The sequence below is a fragment of the Pseudorca crassidens genome, chromosome 1, assembly GCF_039906515.1.
Source record: "Pseudorca crassidens isolate mPseCra1 chromosome 1, mPseCra1.hap1, whole genome shotgun sequence".
Classification (NCBI taxonomy): Eukaryota; Metazoa; Chordata; class Mammalia; order Artiodactyla; family Delphinidae; genus Pseudorca; species Pseudorca crassidens.
In genome coordinates this window covers 4,305,867-4,321,946 of record NC_090296.1, presented here as the reverse complement: position 1 = coordinate 4,321,946, position 16,080 = coordinate 4,305,867, and the positions used below count along the sequence as shown (strand labels likewise).

At 59.8% G+C, this 16,080-nt stretch overlaps 1 protein-coding gene and 2 long non-coding RNA genes across 5 annotated transcripts; 2 read left to right on the top strand and 1 right to left on the bottom strand.

Moving 5' to 3' along the window:
- Nucleotides 1–217: 217 nt before the first annotated feature.
- LOC137218483 (uncharacterized) lies at nt 218–5,842 on the bottom strand. Of its 3 annotated transcripts, none has more exons than XR_010940715.1 (6): nt 5,667–5,842; nt 4,782–4,928; nt 4,072–4,198; nt 2,792–2,850; nt 2,502–2,567; nt 218–1,582 (listed from the first exon to the last, which is right to left on the bottom strand). It is a non-coding gene; the product is annotated as an uncharacterized lncRNA (long non-coding RNA). The 3 variants fall into 3 exon arrangements; XR_010940717.1 differs by having other exon boundaries at nt 4,072–4,212; nt 4,800–4,928; XR_010940716.1 differs by having other exon boundaries at nt 4,800–4,928.
- On the top strand, nt 3,036–4,089 carry LOC137218486 (uncharacterized). Its single transcript, XR_010940718.1, has 3 exons — nt 3,036–3,111; nt 3,351–3,422; nt 4,038–4,089. It is a non-coding gene; the product is annotated as an uncharacterized lncRNA (long non-coding RNA).
- Nucleotides 5,843–6,863: 1,021 nt separating the features above from the next.
- On the top strand, nt 6,864–8,870 carry DIO3 (iodothyronine deiodinase 3). Its single transcript, XM_067733389.1, has one exon. The coding sequence runs from the start codon at nt 6,900–6,902 to the stop codon at nt 7,812–7,814; it is 915 nt and encodes a 304-aa protein (XP_067589490.1). The 5' UTR covers nt 6,864–6,899; the 3' UTR covers nt 7,815–8,870.
- Nucleotides 8,871–16,080: the final 7,210 nt, after the last annotated feature.

Genomic DNA, 16,080 nt, shown 5'->3' with positions numbered 1-16,080 from the left:
TGCACTGGCTCGGGGCCAGCAGCCCAGCACTCGGCCCGCTCTGCGCGGGGTTAGCTGGCTTCTCCGCCAATGGGAAGGCACCGTGGAGTTTATCCCTCCCGCCACGTTCCCTCTGCTTGTCAGCAACCACCTGTCCCCACACAGTGTGAAATTCCAAAAGCAAAGCTTTATTATGCCCGTGATGCTGAGCTCGACCCTCTGCCCACCCACCCCCACCCCCGCCCAGTGCTGGACTCTTCTCCTGAGACCTGCAGACACCTCCAACTCAGTGTGTCCTCAAAGACCACAGCTGACCTCCTCTCCCCAGGGCTCCCATCAAACACAGAGGCCACACATCCCCTCCTCCCAGCCTCCCCCCCGCCCAGTTCCCCTCCCTCCTCGGGTAGGCCCCTTCTGTCCCCAGAGTACGCTGATTGGACATCTCCTGTTAATCACTGAGTGTGAGTTTTGGAGTCAGACATTAGCTATGTGTTCCTAGGTAAAGCACCTCTCTGAGCCTCAGTTTTCTCATCTATAAAATGGGAGGAATAAAAGTTCCTACCTCATGAAAAGGTGGGGTTGAATGATCTGCCCATTTCATAGATGATGAGAGGAGGCACAGAGAGTTCAGGCAACTTGCCCAAGGTCACACCCCTTGGCCATGGTAGAGTGACACGGAGGCTGCTGTGACACGCAGAGCCACACAGACCCTGCTTTCCCTGAGCCTTCGCGTCTCCCACCAGCTCCTGGAGGTCTCGCTGAAGACAAGGGGCCTTTGCCACGAGCACACCTACCCCTCCCAGGGACCTAGCTGGGCTGGGGGGCTCCTGGAGGGCAGACACCATGCCTAGCTCCCTGTGCACCCAGACCCCTCTGGGAGCCTGGCATGGACCAGGGCTTGGACTGGGGGCAGGGGGCGGGGCCCCAACACAGTTCAGGAGGGCACTCTCACCACAAGACAGCCGGGTCTGTGGCGAGCCATCCCCGGGGAGCACACTGCTACCCTCGCCACTTCACTGGCTGTCTCTGAGCCCTCAGCAATGCCGGGCAAGGGTCCCCGTCTGCTCTGAGCTCCTCCACGCTGGCAGCCACGGGCCTCATGGCGTTTAATTTGCACACAGCCCTGGGGTGTCTGCACCACGGTGATCCCCGGATTCAGAGACCCAGGCTGGCTCGCCTCCGAAGCTGTATTGCCGGGATGCCGACCAGCACGGCCACACCCACAGGCGCACATTTCGGGCAGCTGGACCGTCGCTTTTGTCTTCTGGACACTGGGAGTCATAGCCAATTGGGTTTAACCACCAGGATATTCAAGGCACAGTGTGTGGTGGGTCCCTGGCCCGTGTGGAGGGAGCTGAGGCTGCACTGGGTCCCCAGTGGGGAGCGGGTCCTTCCTCTTGTTTGCACGTTTTCTTCTCACCTGTGGCACCCGGGCTGTTCCATGGCTTCCTGCAGGAGGCTTGAAGTGCACTTCAGAACAAGGCCAGGTGGAAACAGACACACACGTGCACACACGTGCACAGCGGGCCCCGCCCGGCGTCGGTACCGTGAATACAGCACAGCCGCAACGTCAGGCTCACCTCCCAGTCGAGGAAACTGAGACCTGGAGAAGCAAAGCGATTTGGGGGCCAGTCTGCTGGCTGGTTGCACCCCACCTTTTTCCAGAAAGGGTAAGAGATGGACAGGACAGACTGACCCCAAAGATGGCTCTCCAGCCAGCTGTAGGGCTCAGAGCAGGGTCTGCCCGTCACACGAGTGGCCAAGCCTCCCACCGCCCCTCTAGCCCCAGGCAGGTCCCACAGCCACGGCCTCCCACACGGGCCCTTGGGCAAGGAGTCGGCCCAGCCTCCGCAGGGTCTGGCCGAACCCTAGGCAGCGTGGAGGATGCTCAGTTGGGTCTGAGCTCAGGGCAGAACAAGTCAGAGCCAGGCCGGGTTTGAGAGTTAAGGATGGGCCACAATGTGAGGTCCCAGGGCTGCGGCAGGAACGGGGCAGGTGAAAGATGGGCTGGGAGCAGGTACTGAGGACCTGAGGCCACAGGCACCTTCTGGCCTCAAGTGGGGGTCTCATCAGCCCCAGAGCGGCATGCAGGGGCAGGGCCCAGAGGACTTCCTAGAACCTTCTGGAACCTTCTGGAATTGTGGAGGAAGAGCACAGGAAGGCATTGGAAAGCAGCCATCCGACCCCCTTGCAGTGCAGATGAGGCCAGAGGGAGGGACAGGACACAGCCAGGTCACCAGCAGGTAGCCAGGGCCTCACCTCCAGGCCTTCCCCTCTCTTCGACCGGGAGCCCCGGGCCTCCCCCAGTCCTGGGATGCTGCCAACAGACCTGCTCCATCCAAGCTCTGGGGCCCCAGCAAGCTCTCCGGCCCTGGGTCCCAGGCTGCCAACCACCCCAGGGCCCCACCGTCAGCTCCCGGGAGGGTGCCCGGCCGGGGTGTGTCACGTGAAGAGGGATGGAGACCCTCTGTGTCAAGGACACCTCTAAGGCCAGACCGCTGAGGCCGCAGCCACCAACCCACCTGCAGGGCGTCCACCCTTCATCCGAGCCAAGCTGGAGTCCAGAGAGGTCGGGTCAGAGGGGAGGTCTGGAAAGAAGAAATCACTCTTGAAGCAAAAGAAAAGGGTGAGCACATTTGGGGGACGGCCCGGGTACCCGTGGGAGGACCTGCTTATCCCAGGAAGGGAAACCGATGGGCCAGCGGCCGGGGAACGGGTGGATTCAGCAGACAGCACGCCTGCAGGGGACCTCCCGGGGACTGCCTGCCCGTGGCCCCAGTCCTCACTCTGCCCAGCCGCAGACACGCCCTACCTCGCTCACAGCTGCCTGCCAGAGCGCAAAAGGGCAGGATGAAATATCTTGAAGTTCGCCTGAAACGAGTTTTCAATTAGCCCACGCTGCACGCAGGTACTCATTTCACAAAGGTTTATTGGGCTCCTCCGGGGTGCTGGGTGCAGGTTAGTCACTGCAGAGGATCCCAGCAGGGCCTGAGTAGCAGCCGACACAGAAACCAGTGGTGAAACATGCCCGGGCTGAGGACGCGGCTGTGACGAAGGGAGAGGGCACAGGAAGGCGAGGAGGGAGGGCTCAGCTCCCCCAGTGGGGACGGGGCAGGCTGGACCCAGGTGGAGGTGAAGGCAGAGGAAGAGGAAAAATGGGTGTTGCCAGGGGAGGGAGGAGGGTAGAGGCAACAGCGTGAAGGGAGGCTCAGAGGCAGGACAGGGCCTGGGATCTCCCAGAGCAGCAGGAGGCCAGTGGAGGGGGCAGGGGAGACAGCGAGTCAGTAGCCAAGGAGGGCTGGGGCCCAGAAGCCAGGTCACTATGACGCTGGGCAAGGACACAGCCGTCACTCTGCGACCCTCTTCGGCAGGTGTGCCGGCGGCTGCCCCTTCTCCCTAGAGCTCCAGGAGGCCCTCTGCAGGGTGGCCGGACCCGCCCCATGGTAAGTCTCAGCGTCAGCCTCCCTGGCGCTGGGAGCTGCTCTACCCATAGGGAGACGGAGGCCGTGCCCACCGCACTCCCACCCACCAAGCCCCACACGGGGCAGTGTGGCAGAGGGGTCGGAGACAAGCCTTCCCTGTGTGGGTACCCAGCCCCCGGAGTACGGTCTGGGAAGAGGGGAGGCCCTCCCCACCCCGCCCCGGATGTTCCAGGGCCCCAGCTGCCTGCCCCTCCCCCTAGCCCGTGTCCAAGTTGCTCCTGGACACCAAATGGACCCAGTCCAACTTGTCTTTCCCTTTCTTTCCCCTGCCCGCCCCCTGCTGGAGCTGCTGGAGGGCAGGCAGGAAGGAGGCCAGTCTGCTCAGCCCAGTGGCATGGGCACAGCCCCAGCTCCAACTCTGGTCCCCCTGGGCCCGAGGCTCAGTGCTCCCAGAGTCCCAGGTGGGACTTGGCCTTGGGCCAGGACAGGTCAGGGCAGGATGGGCAGCTGGTAGGAAGGGCCCTGGGGAGGTGGGGAAGGGGGCAGGGGCTGCCTGGGAGGACAGAGGGAGGGAGGAGTGGGGCGGAGGCACAGAGCACTGGAGTGAGTCACCACACCAGGGTCTGTGTCCCAAAGGCCAGTGTCACCTGGACCTTGGGCCTGTCCTCACCTGCACTAGCGTCTGTGGGAGCCAGATGGTCCTGAGCACCTTGTCCGATGTCCTGGAATCCCAAGGTGTGAGGTGTAGCCTGCCAGCCCAAGGAACAGAAGCACATCCACCGGCACAGCTGACAGCCCTGAGGGCAAAGCACTGCTGTCCTGAGCCTCCCTGGGGCCAGAGGGCTTGTGGGTTGGTGGTCTCGCTGGATGCCCACAGAGGGTCCAGAGGGACCAGTCTTGCCTCTGCGCCAGCCCACGTCTTCCCCACGCACCACCACCACCGCTACATCCCAGGCAGCTCCGAAGGCTCTCCCAGCCCATGGTGGCTTTTTAATTTTTAATTTTCTGAGGCTAAATGTGGAAAGGGGGTAGGGGGCACTGCCCCATGCCCCTAGCCCAGTTCCTGTGTGGGTAGGGGCAGGGCACAGGTCTGAGACTGGCACCCCGAAGAAATCAAGGAAGCAGGGCTGGAGGATCTGTGCGACAAAAGTTGGGACTTCCTCGGCCCCTGCCCGGGAAGGGGCAACCTCGGGCCCCCAGAACGCCTCTCAGAGACCAGCCAAGTAGAAGACTTCTCTCCCTATTCCCCCCACCTCCCCCGCAAAAAATAAGGCAAGGAACCGATTCGCCAACTCAGAGGTGCCCTGCGGGGGTGGGGAGCAGGCGGGGGGACGCCACCCCCCCAGCCAGGTTTGGATCGGGGAGAATTCCCTAACCCACCTGAAGACGCCCCCTTACCCACGGTGGTGAGGGGCGGTGCGGGGCCGCTGAGAAGAGCGGGGAGGAGGCTGCCTTTCCTCTGGTGGGAAGTTCCCCGGCTGCGCAGCCCCCAACGCCGCCACCCCAGGCAGCGGAGAAATCGCCTGGCTGGAGGAAAGAGCAAAGGGTCTACCTTCACGCCCCGGCCTTCCTTCCACTCGGGTCTTGACCTGCTGGAGCCACGGTCCCAGGTGGGAGCTCGCGGGTCAGAGGGTCCCGCCAAGGCCGCGAAAACCGGAGGAGAGGACCTCTGCCCAAGATGGGCATCTCCCCCCGCGCCCGCTGGGGCCCGGTGAGTCCTAGGTTGGGGGCTCCTTGCCCCGAGGTTGACTCCTCCGGACTTGTGTCCTCGCCGCCGCCGCCGAGAGCGGTGCCCTCGCCGGATACGGCCCAGCGAGCTCCCACCTCCGCCCGGGGCGCGAGCGCTGTCTCCGTCCCGGGAAGAAGTTAGGCGGCCGGTCCCCGGGGCGGGTGGCGCACGGGACGCAGGCGGCAGTGGCGCCGGACTCGGGCTCAGCCACCGCCGCCCCAGACGAGTCCCCGCGACCGCGAGGGCGTCCCGGGAGGCTCGACTCCCCAGGGGTCCAAATCGCTCGCGACCGAGTCCAGGCCTCGCCCCGGGGGGCAAGGCGGGCCGAGGCTCGGCGGGCCTGGCTCCCGGCTTCGGGGACCCCAGGTCAAGGTACTCCCCGCCCCGCCGCCCCAAGTAGCCGACCCCGCGCCGCGCGCAGCGAGTCATCAGCAGATCTCGGACACGGCGGCAGGGCCGACCCCGGCCCCACGGAGTTGGGGAGTTGCCCCGCACCCTAAAAGCCTCCACACACATTCCCCGTTGAGAGTACGCACTTCCCGCGTCCCGGCGCCTCCGCGGTGAGTCGAGCCGCAGCGCTCCGGGTCAGCGAAGGTGGCTCAGCGCGGGCGCTCCAGTCTCGACGTTCCCGGGGCAGAGAGCAACGTCCGGGGACGCACGGGACGGGTGCGCCCGGCGGCCGGGTTTGCGCCGGGCGAGACGAGCGGCAAGAGGGGAGCGCTCCGGCGTTCAGGCAACAGCTACCCCTAGTGGGAGAGCCGCCCGGGGCCGCCGCCGCCCCGCGCCCGCCGCCCAGCGCCCCGCGCCCGCCGCATCCAGCGCCCGGAGCGCTCTCGGCTCAGCTGGGGCGCAGGGACGGTGCTGCCTTCCCCGGCCCTCTGCGTCTCCGGCGCCGGGCGGTAACGGGCCCGCCGGCCCTGCCCTCCGCACCTCCCCGCCGGGCCCCGGAGGCCGCTGACCCGAGAACTGCGGCGCCGAGCCGGGGCGCGATGGGACGGGGCGGGCGCGGCCGGGGCGGCGCTCGGCGGCCTCGGGCGGCTGCGGGGGTCGCAGAGCGCGGTGTGCGTGGCGGGGCGATGCAGGGGGCGGCCGTGTGCGAGGCGCGAGTGTGAGCGCGCGCGGGAGGCGGGCGGGCTCCGGGAGGCGAGCGGCACCCGCGGGCGAACGCGGCAGGCGGCGGGGGCCCAAAGTTGCCTCCTCGCGGGCCCGCGTCCCTGGCGGGGCGGGAGCCAGGGCCGGCGAAGCGGCGGCCGCGGACCCGGCCTCCCGCGGCACCTGGGCAGCGGCCCCGCACGAGCAGCAGCGGCGGGGGCGGCGTTGGCGGCGGCGCACGGGAAGCGAACCGGAGCTCCGGCGCAGCGCGGCGGCCGCCGGGGAGCTCGGCTCAGGTGCGCGGCGAGGGGGGCGCGGGCCGGAGCTGGGCCGCCGGGACCGGGACGGCGCGGCGCTCGCGCTCGCCGGAGGAGCTCCGCCGCGGACCGGGTCCCAGCTTCAGCTGCCCGTCCCGGGCGCCCGCTGAGGTCCGGGTTACCCGCCCCCGCGAGCGGGCTTCGGGGCCCGGCCCCGCCCCCGCCGGCCCCCGGCCGGGCCGCCCCGCCCTCCGGCCGCCGGTGCCAGCGCTCGGCCCGCGATTTCTAAGGCACTGGCCGCGCCGCCGGGCGATCCCTCCGGGCTCCAGTTGCAAGGGGGCGGACCCGGGCCGGAGGTGGAGTCTCCCGCCAATTGAAGCCTCGGCTATAAATTGAGCTCCCCGCAGAGCCCAAGGCCAGATGCCTCGCCAAGGCACCCCGCGTTTGGTGGTGGGGGAAGGTAGAGGGTCCCAGGGAGCACTGGGGGGCGCCGCCACCATGCTCCGCTCCCTGCTGCTTCACTCCCTGAGGCTCTGCGCCCAGACCGCCTCGTGCCTCGTGCTCTTCCCGCGCTTCCTCGGCACGGCCTTCATGCTCTGGCTGCTCGACTTCCTGTGCATCCGCAAGCATTTACTGGGCCGCCGACGCCGGGGTCAGCCCCAAACTGAAGTGGAGCTCAACAGCGATGGCGAGGAGATGCCCCCCGACGACCCGCCTATCTGCGTGTCCGACGACAACCGCCTGTGCACCCTGGCGTCGCTGAGGGCAGTGTGGCACGGCCAGAAGTTGGATTTCTTCAAGCAGGCACACGAAGGCGGTCCAGCGCCCAACTCCGAGGTGGTCCTGCCCGACGGCTTCCAGAACCAGCACATCCTCGACTACGCCCGAGGAAACCGCCCGCTGGTGCTCAATTTCGGTAGCTGCACCTGACCACCGTTCATGGCGCGGATGAGCGCCTTCCAGCGCCTGGTCACCAAGTATCAGCGCGACGTCGACTTCCTCATCATCTACATTGAGGAAGCGCACCCCTCGGACGGCTGGGTCACCACGGACTCTCCCTACAGCATCCCGCAGCACCGCAGCCTGGAGGACCGGGTCAGCGCAGCGCGGGTACTGCAGCAAGGTGCTCCCGAATGCTCTCTCGTCCTGGACACCATGGCCAACTCTAGCAGCTCCGCCTACGGCGCCTACTTCGAGCGCCTCTATGTCATCCAGAGTGGCACCATTATGTACCAGGGCGGCCGTGGCCCTGATGGCTACCAGGTCTCCGAGCTGCGCACCTGGCTGGAGTACTACGATGAGCAGCTGCATGGCCCTCAGACCCGTCGAGTGTAAACAGCCAATGGACAATTGACTGAACTTGGCGGGCCATGCCTTCGAGCCTTCGAAGCCCACGTGCAAACGCACCCAAACAAAGGCAGGCTTGGTGAGGGCCCAGTGACACAGCTGTGCTGAGCCATGGATCTGAGGCTGAGTCTGCGCTCTCGGCCAAGCCACCTGAAGACTCTCCTCCGCCCCCCCCCCCCCCAGACTCTGCCTTTGTGACTGCCCTTGCCTGTACTTGCCTGGCTCGCTCTAAACCCCCTTCTGAGCGCGGAGGCAGCGCCACCCTTGCCTGTGTGCCCCTGGACTTGTCCTCGCAGCGGCCCCTGCCACGCGATCTCACACGCCCTCCTCAGAAGAGAATAGCCAGTGTGCCTTTAGCCAGGCGCAGTGGCCCCGCGCGAAGAGACTGGCTGCGCCCGCGCGCCCTGAGCGCAGCTGGGTTCCAGCAGCGCGAGCCGCTCGCCTTAGTTGCCTGGCACCCACACCTGTCGCGCACGGGGAAGGGATGCCCTGCTGCTTTTGTGTCTGTTTCTTGTCCCCGAGCTGGGGGAGGAGGTTTGGGGTGGGGAGGGGTAGGCAGGGTTATTTCCCCTCCCTTTATTTTCGGTGCTCACGAGCCCCGCTGCTGATGACGAACTGTCTCTAACTGGTCTTGACCACGAGCTGGTTCTGAATTGCAGGAGGCTCGCAGTAGCGCCTAAAACGAGGGGGGAAAGTGCTCTGGGTTTCCATGTGGAAACCGCGTCGACGGGGTGGGAGAGGGAGGTTGGGGAACTGCTTCGGGACAGAGGAAAACGGCTTGGGAGGCATTGGCGAGGTTCGCAGCGCCCCAGGGAGAAGGAAGGGGCTGGGGCTCCTGGCACACGGGGTTTGAGTGGTGGAGTCTGGGGGAGAGAGGTGGGAGAAGAGCCTGGGAACCCCGAACGAGGGGTCTCCCAGGCAAAGCTGCCGACTGCGGGGCCAGAAGACGGGGGGCCCCTGATCCGAAGGCCATTTAGTGAGTGTTTTACTGGAAATATTCCCTGTATATAAACTTCTTTTTACACTACAATAATAAAGGCTTGAAGTAAATTGCTTTCGGGTTGCCTTTGGTCCCTTTATTTTTTCTTCCCTCTGAATAGCGGTAATAATTAAACACAAATCTCTCCCTCGCGTCCCTATAGTGACCCTGGGGGGGAAGGGTGGAGAGAAGGAGCCTACGCTAGCGGGGGCGCTGGAGGGGAAGGAAGAAGGAAAGGGGTCCGTGGCGGTGCCCGGGAGGCGCACAGGCACGCACGCACCCGTGGTGGGGAACGTGAGGTCGCGAGGAGAGCTAAAGAAGTCGAGCCCGGCTGGGTCCTGGAAGGAGGCGGGAGAGGCAGCGGGGCCCGCACTTGCCACCGCGCGCGCGCACACACGCACGCAGTTACAGCTGACCCTGCAGCCTCCCATCTAATTTCCCCCAGCGACAGTCGATGGGGGGAGGGGACGGTGTGGGGGAGGGCCGGGGGACTTTGGCCCAGGTAGGTCTGGGCTCACGCCCACCGCGGGCACCTCTGTGCACCTGGATCCTCCCTAACCCCCTTCTAGCACCTCCCTACTCCCTCGCGCCCTTCTCGAACCTACAAGATTGTCTCCCCCACCCCCCAATCTCCGCCTGGCTGCTGGGGTCCCCGGGAGGCGCTACTAGAATAGCGCAAGGTGGCGGAGGGAGGGGCGACGGGGGAGGGAGAGCGGGCCTGCAGCGCCATCGCTCTAGCAGCAGCTCCTACTGCGGGGCGGGGGTGGGGCCGAGTGCGCCCCCTGCCCAGGACACACCCTCCTGTTGCCCCTCCGCCGCTTCCCCAAGTTCAAGCCAAACCTCGTCACCACCCCCAACGCGCTCGGGTCTGGGAAGCTGAGGAGAGCGTGGTGGCTGAGCTGAGGGAGACCAGAAAGAGAGGGATGGTGGTGGCCAGGACCGGGGCTGGGAGAGGAGGGCGTCGTGGCTTTGGGCACAGACCTCCGCCCGCTGCCCAGGCCAGGCGCTCTGTCGCAGTACCCGCTCTCACTATCTCCCCTGTTGCTCCCCAGGTGAGGAAGACTCCGGGAGAGCGAGATTAGCTCGGCCCCCCTCCCTCTGCTTATTGACCCCTTGAGCAGAAAAGTGGGTCGGGGGAGACAGAGAAAGGAGCGCTGAGGAGGGAGTCCGTGGACCGTGAGTCGGGGTAGGCGAGCAGCCGAACCTCCCCGGCCAGAGAACCCAGGACCATCCCAGTCCCGGGAAGGGGCGGGGGGCGGTGTCGGTGAGCGCCTGGGTGTGAGCGCTCGCGCTTGAAGCTGGGGCGTGGGGTAGTGGGGGTCTGCGGGGATGAGTCTCCAGCAGGCTGGATGGAGGAGAAAGGCCCCTGCTCCACCAACGCCGCCTCCAATTTCCCGCCCAGCCCCCATGCCGCTCCTCCGTGAAACTTTTTGGAACTGACACCCTGAGCTGGGGATTTTTTTTTTTTTTTTTTGCTTTAAAAGTATTTAAATTGGAAAAAAAATTACTTTTAAGAAAAAATTGGCACAGATGGTATTTCTGCGTCTCCTCCCATCCCCCTCCTCCCGCGCGCTTCTTCTCACCCCAAAACCCCCAAGAAGAATACTGAGCAAGCGGCGGGGAAGCGGCCGGGCGCCGGGGAGGACCCGCCGAGAGCACTTGCGCGCGCCGCCCGGCGGTGGGGGTGGGGGTGGGGGCGCTTGGTGGCCGGGAGGAAGCGGAGGGAAGCCCGGGACGGCGGGGCGCCGCCGCGGGGTTCCCACTGCGTGCTTGGGCAGCTCCTCGACCCGGTCCTCCACTTGGGAGTCTAGTTGGACGCGCTGAGCGCCCTGCCCTCCCCGTGGAGGCTGCGCCCCCTGAGCCTCCTCAGGCTTCCCGGACCGAAACTCGGAGCGCTCGGCGCCGGGACCTGCGGCTCCTGCCGCAGCCTGCGCGGCCCGGTGCGCTCACCGCTCCAGGGGCGCCCCGGCCACCCCTCTCTTCTTTCTCTTCTCCGGCCTCTGTCTCCCTTCCTCGCCTTCATCAGTCCGTTGCCTTCTCGCTCTTCCTTTTCCCTCCTTTTCTTGTTTCTTTCTCTCCTTTCTTTTTCCCCCTTTAAAACCTCCCCTTCTTACAAAAAGAATGCACGCTCATTGCCGAAAACACAGAAAAGTCCCAAGAAAATAAAATCAACCTAAGGTAACCTCCTGGTGTGTGCACTTTCTCACTTGCCTCTCGCGTTCAAGAGCGGGATTATCCTTTTACAGGCTGGCATTAACTTTTGACTCCCTGGCACCCCTCTTTCCGTGCACCCCTCCCCTCTTTCCATGTCTGTAAATAAGTATTGAATGACGCCAGGCCACGTCTTGGACCAGAGGGCCAGAGATGGCTCCATGGGCGCCCCAGGTGGGAGGGATGCTTCATTGTTACAAACGTTCTTCAAACTGTGCCCAGGGCCCCACACACTTTCACCCCGCTAGCACATTTCTTAAAGTGAAATTGCTAGACACATGCACATCTATAAGATGCCTGTTTTGCCACATTTTGCTAAACTGCCTTCTAGAAAATCTATTTGATTTTCTTGTTTTGTATTTTCCCGGTGCGCTCTCTCTCTTCCTTATTTTTAAGTGAAAAATGTGAAGATAAGACATAAATGCATTTTCAATATTAAAATTTAAATACAGAAGAACATAGAGCAGAAAGTCCAAGGCTTGCTTAGATCAGGAGTTTTCAAACTGCATGTCAAGTCCCAGCGGTGGGTCAAAAACAACTTATCAGACCAAGTCAAGCATTTTGAAGAACTGAAATGGAGTCAGTACCATATAAACACCAAGGTACATGTCGCCTAAGGTAACTATGGTTTCCTGAAACTTTTGTTTTAACTGTGCGTGTGTGTGTGTGCACGTGTGCACACACACACAAGCAATGTGGCTGATGTGAAATGTATTTCTCCCGAGGGACTAAAAATGTTTGGAAACGTTTGAAAGCCACCACCAACTGTCCCCAGTCTTTCCATCTCCAGACAGCCCCTGTGAACTGTCTTGTGCGTTTCCTTCCAGACTCTACTTCACCGATTGACAACCCTATCCAAGCACACCCTCAGGTCTAGTTTCCGTCATTCTGTCATCAGGATCACGCTGCAGAGTGTTTGATGATCCCCCGCACCGGCCCCACACACTTTTCATGCCGTTCCCTATCCCGGCATCCTCTGCCCATCCACACATCTAGTCGCAGCAGGTCTGTGCCTGCAGGATGACTTGTGCCAGGCACCATTTGGATGTCTGGGTGCCCCCCACCCCCAGAAGGAACTCCTCTCTGCCCTCAAGGAATGCTCAGAGCAATGGGCAGGAGGGGGTGAGACAGCCGTCATTCTCATCATTACCATCGCCAGCATCCTCATCAGTAGTATTTTCAAGGTCCATGTCAGCTTAGCACACGGTTTAGCCTTAAGCAGGGAGAGGGGCATGAAAGGAGTTCCTAGAGAAGGTCTTATTTACCGCTTGAAGACACAAGTGCCCCCTCCAGGCAGACGGTGAAGGAAGGGCATCCTTCGCAGAGGGCACTGCCAGTGCAAAGCCACAGAGGCCTAAAAGGGCAAGTTGTGTTCAGAAAACAATACCTGAAGGAAATCAACTGTGGGGTAAAGGGCTAGTTAGGTAACCAAGAGGTCCGTGGCCTCCTATTTATAGTATCCAGACATCCATCCGCAGAGAAGTAACATTTCCAGCTGTGGGACTACCCACACGTGCCGTAGTAGGACGTGACATCTGAGTGTTCGATCTAGGGGCCAGGCACTGGGCAGAGTGCTTTATCAGAATTATTTGATTTGGTCATCCTCACATCCCTCTTAGATGAGTACGATCATTAGCCCCATTTCAAGGATGAAGAAACTGAGACTTGGCGCGGTTGGAGTGAGCTGGGCCAAGGGGTTATGGGCTGCATTGTGTCCACCCCCGAAAGTCATGTGTCGAAGTCCTAACCCCTAGCCCCTCAGCATGTGACCTTATTTGGAGACAGGATCTTTAAAGAGGTAATAAGTTAGTATGAGGGCATTGGGGTGGGCCCTAATCCAATCTGACTGGTGTCCTTAAAGGAAGAGCTTAAGACACAGACACACACAGAGGGATGACCGTGTGAGGACACCGGGAGAAGACGGCCATCTACGAGCCCAGGAGAGAGCCCTCAGGAGAAACCAACTCTGCCGACACCTTGATCTCAGACTCACAGCCTCCAGAATGGTGAGCATAAATTCCTGTTGTTTAAGTCACGCAGTCTGTGGGACTTTGTGACAGCAGCCCTACAAAGTGAAATACAAGATCATGGACTAGAAAACAGCTCTGACCACAGGCCTCTCTGCCCCTAGTGTCTGGGGTTTAACATCAGGCTACACACAGTGTACACACAGGCTACACACAGTCCCTCTCACAGTGGCTAAATGATCAAGGACCTTGAGTCTCCACCATGCAGACCGTTTGCTCCCTCTGTGGTTACGTGAAAACGCAGCTCACAGGACAGTGGGTCTGATTTGGGCAGAGAGTGCGCGTGCTCATTTTTAATATCTGCAAAGGAACACACACATGCAGCTCTGGAAAAATCTATCCCAAGGAATCCACAGTAGCTGTCTCCGTGTGGGTGGGATTCTGAGTGTTTTCTTACTTTCTTCTTGTTGCCTGTCTGTAGCTTGTGATTTTTCTGTAGTGAACGTGTATTGCTCTTATGACAGAAAAATAAGACTAAAAACAGAAAAAACAATGGCTGTAGCAAGTAGAAACCCAGATGTCAGGGCAGAGAGAGGTTCTGGCTGGAGATGGGGAGCTCTGGACCAGGCCCAGGGGTGGGAGGTGGGCGTTGGGTGGGGTGGCGCTGAGATAAGAGACATTGGAAAGGGAGGAAGGGGAATAAGGCTGCTAAACAAAGTACAGGACATCAGTTAAATCTGAATTTCAGATAAACAACAAAAATTTTTTTAGTATAGGTATATCCCCAATATTGCATGGATATAATTTTACTAAAACAAAATTATTCATTGTTTATCTGAAATGCAAATTTAACTGGACATCCTGACTTGTTTTTTTTCTTAATGTGACAGTCCTAAGGGGGGAGGTGACAATAATGCAATCTCTCAGGCCCAGGCAGGGCCAGCCTCAGAGCTCAAAGGACCAGAGGTGGGAAAGGTAAAGTCATGGTCTCTAAGATCTTGAGCTCCATCTTCCAGAGGCAGCTGGGCCTCTGTGGCCAGAGAGAGGCCCCCAGACTCCCCAGGGACTGTACCTGGCGACCTGGAGCCCAGGAAGAAAGGGCCGTCCGTTCAGCCAGTTATGTCATTTGCGGGGCCCAGTGCCAAAGGCAATGCAGAGCCCCTTGTACTAAAAGCAGGGGGCAAGAGGCCAGTAAAAGTACAAAATATAACGCATTTTCCTTTCTTTCCTGGTACCTCAACTTGTGGTGTTTATCTGTTACTTAACATCATTATCAATAAAGAAAAATTCGCATTTTGGATGGTGTATTAGGCTGGGTTCTCCAGAGAAACAGAGCCAACGGGAGAGAGAGGGAGAGAGATTTACGATAAAGAATTGGCTCATGTGATCATGGAGGCTGACAAGTCCAAGATTTGCCGTGGGCAACCCAGAGGCCCGGAGGGCCGTTCACACAAGTTCTAGTCCAAGTCTGAAGGTCCAAGACCCAGGAGAGCTGATGGAATAAGTCCCAGTCTGAGTCTGAGTCTGAAGGCAGAAGAAGACTGATGGCCCAGCCCCAAGACAGTCAGGCAGAAAGAGCGAATTCTCCCTCCCTCCCTTTTATCCTGGTCAGGCCCTCAACTGATTGGACGAGGCCCACTCACACTGAGAGAGCAATCTGCTTTCCTTAGTCTCCTCAGATTCCAATGTTAACCTCATCCAGAAACACCCCACAGACACGCAGAATCATGTTTGACCAAACGACTGGACACCCCACAGCCCAGTCAAGTTGACTCATAACGTTGACCATCTCAGATTATTAGCATGAATTTTGCCATTCATCTTTCCAGTTTTAAACGCAAGTAGAAGAGCATTTAGTCCATAGCGTGGAATCACTGAAATGACACGATTTGTATTTTGTAGCTCATACCTGCCCCTGTATTTCATCCTCACCAGCACAGTGGAAATACTGTGCAAACCTGACTCAGCTGCTTCCATCTCACTTCATGGTGCACGTTTTAAGGACACTCTGCTGCTGAGGAAGACAGGATGGAAGGGGAAGGAGCTATGGGCCGCCCGATTGCCCCCCTCCTCCATGCCATCATGTTCAGGGTAAGTGATCGACTGCTTCCAAACACACCTACACACCTCTGACTCACTCTGAGCCCTGCTTAACACCCTGCTGTTGCAGGGCTCCTGGCATCCTCTGCTCACCACATCACGAATGCCACACGGCCACTTGGCGGCATGGAACCGGGAGGCGCTATCACCTCTGCTCCATGCGTGCTCCTGTGTCCCATCCAACTTCACTTACAAAACACAGTGCAAAGACAAAAAGTATTAAGAATTTCGGTTTGCATCATTTTTAAGATTCCACATATAAGTGATGTCATATGATATGTCTTTTTCTGTCTTACTTCGCTTAGTATGATAATCTCCAGGTCCATCCACGTGGCTGCAAATGGCATTATTTCATTCATTTTTATGGCTGAGTAATATTCCATTGTAATATTCCACATCTTTATCCATTCTCTGTTGATGGACACTTAGGTTGCGTCCATGTCCTGGCTATTGTAAATAGTGCTGCTATGAACAGTGGGGTGCATGTATCTTTTTGAATTAGAGTTTTCACCGTTTTCATCTTTTCTGCATGCATGCCCAGGAGTGGGATTGCTGGATGTTATGGTAGCTCTATTTTTAGTTTTTTAAGGAACCTCCATACTGTTCTCCATAATGGCTGTACCAGTTTACATTCCCGCCAACAGTGCAGGAGGGTTCCCTTCTCTCCCACCCTCTCCAGCGTTTGTTATCTGTAGACTTGTTGACGATGGCCATTCTGACCTGTGTGAGGTGATGCCTCATTATAGCTATCACTTATTTACAAAACAGAAACAGACCCACAGACATATAAAACAAACTTATGGTTACCAAAGGGGAAGTGGGGGAGGGATACATTAGGAGTTTGGGATTAACAGAGACTCACTACTATATATAAAATAGCTAAACAACAAGGACCTACTGTATAGATCAGGTAATTATAGTCAATATCCTGTAATATCCTGTAGTGAAAGAATCTGAATATATATATATATATATACATATATATTCAGTTATACAT